The sequence below is a fragment of the Telmatherina bonti genome (assembly GCF_933228915.1).
Source record: "Telmatherina bonti genome assembly, chromosome: 17".
In the NCBI taxonomy this organism is placed as follows: Eukaryota; Metazoa; Chordata; class Actinopteri; order Atheriniformes; family Telmatherinidae; genus Telmatherina; species Telmatherina bonti.
In genome coordinates this window covers 6,116,869-6,124,792 of record NC_136615.1, presented here as the reverse complement: position 1 = coordinate 6,124,792, position 7,924 = coordinate 6,116,869, and the positions used below count along the sequence as shown (strand labels likewise).

At 46.9% G+C, this 7,924-nt stretch overlaps 1 protein-coding gene across 1 annotated transcript in view; it reads right to left on the bottom strand.

Moving 5' to 3' along the window:
- Nucleotides 1–290: 290 nt before the first annotated feature.
- LOC306767964 (synaptic vesicle glycoprotein 2C-like) overlaps nucleotides 291–7,924 on the bottom strand; it is a gene marked incomplete at both ends in the record, with an annotated part of 54,941 nt that continues 47,307 nt past the window's right edge. The window contains 8 exons of the mRNA XM_079256147.1: nucleotides 291–474; nucleotides 1,301–1,460; nucleotides 1,594–1,797; nucleotides 3,255–3,388; nucleotides 6,042–6,206; nucleotides 6,587–6,675; nucleotides 6,758–6,868; nucleotides 6,946–7,035. Coding sequence (XP_079112273.1) covers nucleotides 291–474; nucleotides 1,301–1,460; nucleotides 1,594–1,797; nucleotides 3,255–3,388; nucleotides 6,042–6,206; nucleotides 6,587–6,675; nucleotides 6,758–6,868; nucleotides 6,946–7,035 — 1,137 coding nt within the window. The remainder of the gene's footprint in view (nucleotides 475–1,300; nucleotides 1,461–1,593; nucleotides 1,798–3,254; nucleotides 3,389–6,041; nucleotides 6,207–6,586; nucleotides 6,676–6,757; nucleotides 6,869–6,945; nucleotides 7,036–7,924) is intronic.

Genomic DNA, 7,924 nt, shown 5'->3' with positions numbered 1-7,924 from the left:
ATCCTCCTTTTCCCACAAGTTCCTGGAGACGCAGCAGCTCCCGTGGCGGGAAACGAAGCTCTCTGTACATCTACAGCTCCACTGGTATAAAACTGCATTTTACTGCTAAACTTTACCAGGTTTTTACTCAGAAGCATCAGAATAACAACGACTTGTGTGATATTCAGCATCAATTGTGATAAATAAACCATTTGAATAAGAATGATAACAGCAATATTTATTTCAGCCATATTCTAAATAAAAGAGTCCTTATTCAGGGTTCTGAGGAAAAACCTGCTGGATGCTGAGGTTCACATGAGGACATTGGCCCGTGTGTCGGGCAGCCGGAGCCCCACCAGCCCACCGCCAACCAGCACAGAGGATGCCAGCAGGATGGGGATAGCCTTGGTGATTCCAACCAGAGAGCCGAAGATGAGGTTTCCCAGCACCGCTGCCAGCTTACACATGGCGTTACAGAAGCCAAATCCAGTTCCCCTGAAAGAGCACAAAGAAGACGCTGTTAGAAACAGACATGGAGGCCAGGAAGGACATTCAGGTCATTCATGTAAATGTTTTTCAGCATTTTGTCCCCAAAAACTACAGAAGAGGCTGATTTATCACGTCTCTGCTTTAACTTTACACCTCAATGTCACATTCTGCAGATAAAGCAGAAGTTTTAGATGTGATCAATGGGTAAATTTAGAACATACATTCACGTCCACTTCACCAGGTACACCTACTACTGCAGTGTGGGACAGATATATATATCTATATCTATATCTATATAGATAGACACACACATATATATATATGTATATATATATATATATATATATATATATATATATATATATATATATATATATATGTATATACACAGAATAAATATGTATATCTATATCTATATGTATATATCTATATATCTATATGTATATATCTATTTATCTATATATAGATATATACATGTATATCTCTCTCTCTCTCTCTCTCTCTCTCTCTCTCTCTCTCTCTCTCTCTCTCTCTCTCTCTATATATATATATATATATGTATGTATGTATGTATGTATATATATATATATATATATATATATATATATACACAACTTTATCATTTTTTTTCCTAAAGGTTTTCAAAATGTCTTTTTCATTTTCTATCATCTCAACTAAGTGTGTTGACCCGCTGCCGTGTGATTGGCTGGTTAGACTGAGCAGGAGAACCTGATGAAGTGTTTGGATGTTTAGTTGTGTTTAATCACAGACTTTCAGGCTCAAAAGGCCAAAATACTTCCTGGATTCTTCATTGTGCAGAACATTGTTTCACCTCCTGTCTGTCGGGTACAGCTCAGCGGTGACCACATCCAGCGAGTTCCACGCCGAGATGCTGAGGCCGTTGTAGAGACACAGCATGAAGATCATCATCGACTCGCTGGTGCCAAACCAGAGGAAGAAGCAGCTGATGCCTGACAGCACCATGGAGCCTCCTGCAGGACACCGTACCACACATCTATTACATCTGAGCCATGAAATAACTTCTACCAACATCAGCAGACATGAGGCATCCTCCATCAGGACATGCAGCTCCTTCCAGGCACCGGAGAGGACGTTACGTCTTACCTAACATGCTGAGACGGCCGATCTTGTCCATGAGCAGAGCAGAGACGATGTTTCCCGGCAGCACAGCCAGCGTTCCCAGAAAGTTGACGAAGTAGACCCAGTAGGCGCTGTAGTCGTCGTCGAACGTCATCTGACAGCCTGTCTTGTTGTGATGGAAGGAGCTGTTGATCACCCTGGAATTAGTTAGCTTGGTGTCGTCAATATCTGGAAACACGACGGAGGAAACGGCAGTTAGACAGCAGCAGAGGTTCTGGTCCGCTACCCTGGAGAACTGAGCCATCTGGGTTCTACAGCTCGCGTCAGGTGACATTACCTCCCCCGCATCATGCTAGGTCCCCCCCGGGACCTGCACAGGGGGTCCGAGCATGATGTCGGGGGGGTACTGTCCCACCTTGGACCCTCCAGAACCGGCCCTGGGTTTTCTGTAGCATGTTGAGATTAGCCCAGACAGGAAGGCGGTAAAAATGTTTTATTTATGCATAAAAATTTAATGCAGGATTTAAAATATTTGCTTTTATAATTCCACACATCAGATAAACGCTTTTATACTTCGCTTTAAGAGTAAAATGTGGAAAGAAATAAAGAGGTTCCATCTTTATAAAACCAGGTAAAATACGACCTCATTAAAGCTTCAGTCATTTCATCAGACGTCCAACAGAAACAGGGCAGGAAAACAACAAACAACAACAAACAAGAAGAAGCAGAACCTCTGAAACAGTTGGACAGCAGCCTTGGGACTGTTTCTGTCTCCAGACAGTCCCAGGTGGGTTCAGTCTGCTTTTTAGCTTCAAACCAATCAGTAAAAACAGGTCTGACCCCATTTTCTTAGCAGTTTTAGATCTCTGCAGATCTGCTTTCCAAGAGAAATGGACCATCTGACACTGATTCAGAGATGTTGTGAAGTTACTTCTCTCTGCATGACGCTGCTGGGTTCTGCTGTCACTCATCTCAGGCTGGCTTTATACAGTAAATATATGCTTTTAGGTTTTATAATATCTCCTGTTTTACAGGTCTGAATTGTTCTGGAGGTGCAGCAGAACGTGGAAAACAACGCAGAGCCTGTGCTGGTTTCATGTTCTGGATACATTAAATACCTGCAGGCTCTCTTCCTGAACAGAGGTGGTGGAGGAACAAACGGCTGCAGCAGTGAGGAAACACTTCCACACACTTCCGCTTTATTCTGTCTCTTCTCATTTCTTTTCATCTTCCAGCGTGGAGACACGCTGCTGGGAGCAAAGGAGCCTTCATTTCCCAGGAGGCATCAGCAGCAAACCTGACGTGCCCTCCCGGCTTCATGTTCAGCGCTTTCCTGAAATGTTTTTCTCCCACAAGCTCTGATTCAGCTCCACTTCTCTCAGATCGTTTCACGCCTCTCCTGCTTTTCCTCCTCCCAGCCTGCATTGTTCTCACCTCCAAAATGGCTCCACTTTCCTCAGAAAACCAGCACTTTTAGCTGCAGCTGGTTATCAAGAGGTTTCAAAATGAATTCCTCTGCAGGTGGAGGAAGAAAACTCGTCCATAAAATCTGTCTGATTGTGGGAACGATGTGGCTGGAGGTTCAGAGAGGTAATCTGCAGGTTGCAGAGAGGTTAAGCAGCAACAAACTGGTCTCTGAATGAAGCGTGAGGCTGAGTGAGACTGAGACCTTCTGGGAGCATCACCTGTGTTGTAGAAGAAGGAGTCCACAAAGGTGCAGTTCTTGAAGAAGGATCCAACAGAGGAGACGTCTTCAAAGTAGCAGGTGAGGAAAGATGAGTCGATGAACGTGACCGACTTGAACTTCATGCTGATGAACCTGGAAGGAGATGGAGGTGCAGAAAGTGTCAAATGAAAGGTGCTGATGCAGAACTCCTGCCTTGTTTTCAGCTCATAATTCCACTGAAATGCAGAGTCGCTGCTTTCACTCGACGCCCAGAATAAACACAAACTCTGCTGTAAATGTGCCTACAAACCGTTTCCAGGAAAGCCGCAACGTTTCATCACAAAACACAGAAAGCTGCAGAAAATGTTGATGAAACTGATGTAAAAAAACTGGTCGCAGGTGAGGGTGTCAAGCTTAGGTATACAAGCAGCACCTGCCAAAAGGTTCAGTCTTTCCATAATGGACCAGTGTTGCTCACCACTTTGCATATGTCAATGAGAGGCTGAACAGAACTTTGGTTTTTTCTGTATGATTTTCAGCTGAGAAAAGAGTTTGTTATCATTGTTAATCACTGATAACGACCCGGTTCCTGTTGTCTCAGCTGGTTCCAGACCATAGACTGTAATATAAAAGATGGGCGGAGCCTCCATGACGTCACCCGTAGGTTTCTGAAGAGCTGAATTGAAGCTCGGTGGGCGGTTCCTACCATCGCCATCTTGGCAGGGGCATGCGTGTCGTCTCGCCCGGAAAATACAAATATGGGCAAAGAGGTGGAGCTGAGAGGGGGGCTGTGAGCGTCATGGTGGATGATTGACATAGAGCGAACTACGAGCTCTCTGTAGCTAAGAGCTAACCGAGCTAACCCGGAGATAACAGGAGCTAACCAGCTAATGGAGGTAAGCGGGCTAAAGCTAAGTCACCTTGTTAACCGGCTAAAAACCGCGGTTGTTCTACGTTCTTCTGACTTGAAGTGGGAGATCAGGTACCTGTCAATCAAAAGGACACGCCCCTAAATATACCGAACTTTAAGATTAAATTACTTTTAAACGGGCGAGTTAGAAAACAATCCACTCCCCCCACAGTTGTCATGAAGGTAAACCTGACCTATTAAACCTAAAATGGATTTTTGTATCAGGCTGTAAACATGTTTATTTCTGCTGTAAACATGTTTATTCCTGCTGTAAACATGTTTATTTCTGCTGTAAACATGTTTATTCCTGCTGTAAACATGTTTATTCCTGCTGTAAACATGTTTATTCCTGCTGTGAAGTTGGTCTTTTTAACATGGGAGTCTATGGGGATTCGCTCTGTTTTGCAGCCCCTAGTGGATGAAGGGGGAACTGCAGTTTTATGCACTTCTGCATTGGCTTCACTTTTAACCGCTGGAGGCTCCGTCCATCTTTCATATACGGTCTATGTTCCAGACACATACACAAGTAGAGTATACAAACCCCACACAGAAAGACCACCATTTTTTTTAGCATTTTTAAGAGGTGTTATCGTAGTAATTACTGTATTTATTTTACATTTTTCTGTCCTGTCATGTTGTTGCTGTGTTATGATGCTTTGTAAAAGAAAACAAACTGAGAGGTGGGTTTGTTGACCGTAAAGCTTCATGTTTGTTCTGTTTCACAGCAGAAACACATTCATCAGCTGCTCTGATATTTCTGGTGCTCATTCCTCATGCTAACAACACATCTCTTGTGGAACTGCAATATGAATACATCAGAAATAAATAACAGAATAATAAAATAAGGTCATATGAAAGCATCTGGAAGGCACCTTTTGTAAGAGAGACTCATAACCAGGAGGAAGAGGAGCCGGAGGAAGAGGGGAAGGAGGTAGAGAGCGATAAGCTTTTAATTTCCTGCTGCTGGAGCAGATAAAGAGGCGGGATTCATTTCACCTGCAGTGGTTGTCGGTGGAAACGACAAACAATCCGACCGTCCCTCTGCAGGACGAGGCCTTCCCTCCGCCGTTCAGTTCAGCTTCATTCATACAGAACCGACCACAGACCTGACCACAGACCAGACCACAGACCTGACCACAGACCTGACCCACAGACCTGACCACAGACCTGACCACAGACCAGACCACAGACCTGACCACAGACCTGACCACAGACCTGACCACTGACCTGACCACAGACCAGACCACAGACCTGACCACAGACCTGACCCACAGACCTGACCACTGACCTGACCACTGACCTGACCCACAGACCTGACCCACAGACCTGACCCACAGACCTGACCACAGACCAGACCACAGACCTGACCACAGACCTGACCCACAGACCAGACCACAGACCAGACCACAGACCAGACCACTGACCTGACCACAGACCTGACCCACAGACCTGACCCACAGACCAGACCACAGACCAGACCACAGACCTGACCACAGACCTGACCACAGACCTGACCCACAGACCTGACCACAGACCTGACCACAGACCTGACCACAGACCTGACCCACAGACCTGACCCACAGACCAGACCACAGACCAGACCACAGACCTGACCACAGACCTGACCCACAGACCTGACCCACAGACCAGACCACAGACCAGACCACTGACCTGACCACAGACCTGACCACAGACCAGACCACAGACCTGACCACAGACCTGACCACAGACCTGACCCACAGACCTGACCACTGACCTGACCCACAGACCTGACCACTGACCTGACCACTGACCTGACCACTGACCTGACCACAGCCTATCCTAGTCCAGCTATAATCCATATGGGACATTGAGGAACCAGAACTAGGCTGGACTGGTTTGTGGAAGAATTCCTACCTGTCGTTCAGAAAGACCCCGTTTCTGTGGATCTGGTTCTCCAGGGTGAAGTTGAAGGTGAAGTCCTCGATGCGCTCGTTGTTGTGGATCTTGACTCTGGAGGCGTACTCGTCGGCCTGGAGGTGCTTAATGACGTCTGGGAACCAGACGGACAGCCCGTAGTACCTGCAGACAGGTCATGTGACGTGGTGAAGGCTCAGCGGACTCTCAGAGATGCAGTTAGACCACAGTTTGTGTAAAACTATCATCCAAAGCCTGAACAAAACCAGGCATGGAGGCAAAAGAGCCACATCGGCCTGATTGGACATTACCACCAAATTAAGCTCTCTGATTGGTGGAAAGTTGACAGGAAGTGACTTCCTCCTCATGTCTCTTAGCAAGAGAGTAACGATAGTGATTTTTTTACATGAAAATGTGATTGATAACTGAACAGAAGCTCCAAGTTGTGGCTGGATTTAAACCTCCTAGACGGGTTAGAAATGCTGGAAAACGTCAACATGTTTCAAAGGAGGAGAAGAAGAGGAAACTTTTAGACTGCTTCTTACCCAAAAGACAAGGTGAACCAGACTGCAGCCAGTTTCATGGTGTTTTCCTTCACTGGGTAGTTAAAACACCTCATGAACGTCAACCAGATCTATGGGAGAGGGAAAAGAAGTTCACTAGGTTTAGATGGGAGGAGGAAAAGCGGGCGATGCAGAGGAAGAGCAGCATCATACTCCTCTCAGCTCCGTCCTGATCTTGAAGAGGACCTTTAGCGCTGGGTTGGCGGACTCATTCTGCATCTCCACCAGCTCGTCCAGCTGCTTGGGGACTTTTATCCTGTTGACCTGCAGGGGGAGGGGGGGACAGGGAGCCGTCACCTGCTGATGCCACTGCAGCCGGGCGGCGGCGGGCGGGTACTCACCGTGAACACCTTCTCCGGCTCGCCTCGGGCTCGCATGTTGGTGTCGTGGATGTGTTTGAGCACCATCCAGGCCTCGTCGTGTTTCCCCGTCTGGTGAACACAGTAAACCCAGGCACTGCACTCAGCAACTCATACTTTTCATGTTTAAAAACAGATACTGACAGGTTTATGCTTTTTACTCGAGTACATTTTCCTGTTTCTTCATGCTTTTATAGCTACGCTGAGTCCTTCCTCCAGCGCTGCAGTGTCGGGGTGGAACGTGTAGGTACAGCGAACAGGAACCAGTTCAGTTCCAGGAACACCATGGCAGAAGTCAAACCCTGATGTTTCTGTTGCCGAGTCTGAACCACCTGTTTGCTTTGCGGTGTGTTCAGACCAAACGCATCTTGAGCGTCAAGAGTGGCAGGTTTACATGTGAAGTCTATGGCGAGCTTTCTCGCATCACTTTATGAGCGTTTTAAGCCGAATATTTAAGAAGTTTTTTAGGTTGACGTGCATCCGAAGCCAGAGATGGAAAATCTGAACTTTGGCCGCTTGACGCGGGGCGTCAGCCAATCAGAGCGATCAGCTGGCAGCTCCTGGAGGATTCCTGTGGTGAACCCAGACACGGGGCTGAGACGCCCTACGACAGCGTTCCTCATGCGGCTTTCTGACTTTTGACTTGCGGCTCGTGAAGCAGCCGCTGGCTTTCTGAAAATGCATCTAAACAAGTCATAATGATCCTCAACGCTGCAGTTCTCTCCACAAACAAGAGCTGCAGGCTGCTTGCAGAAACTCTGCTGTCCTAACGGCCCTAACTGACCCTGTCAGGGTTGCCAGTTCTGGCTGATTTCAGCTGCACCGAACTGCGATGGACAGGCGAGCTGTCCAGGGTGTACCCTGCCTTCGCCCATAGACAGTTGAGATAGGCTCCAGCTCCCCGCGACCCTGAATGGATTAAGCGGTTTAGAAAATGAATGAATGAACAAACTCCACCAAA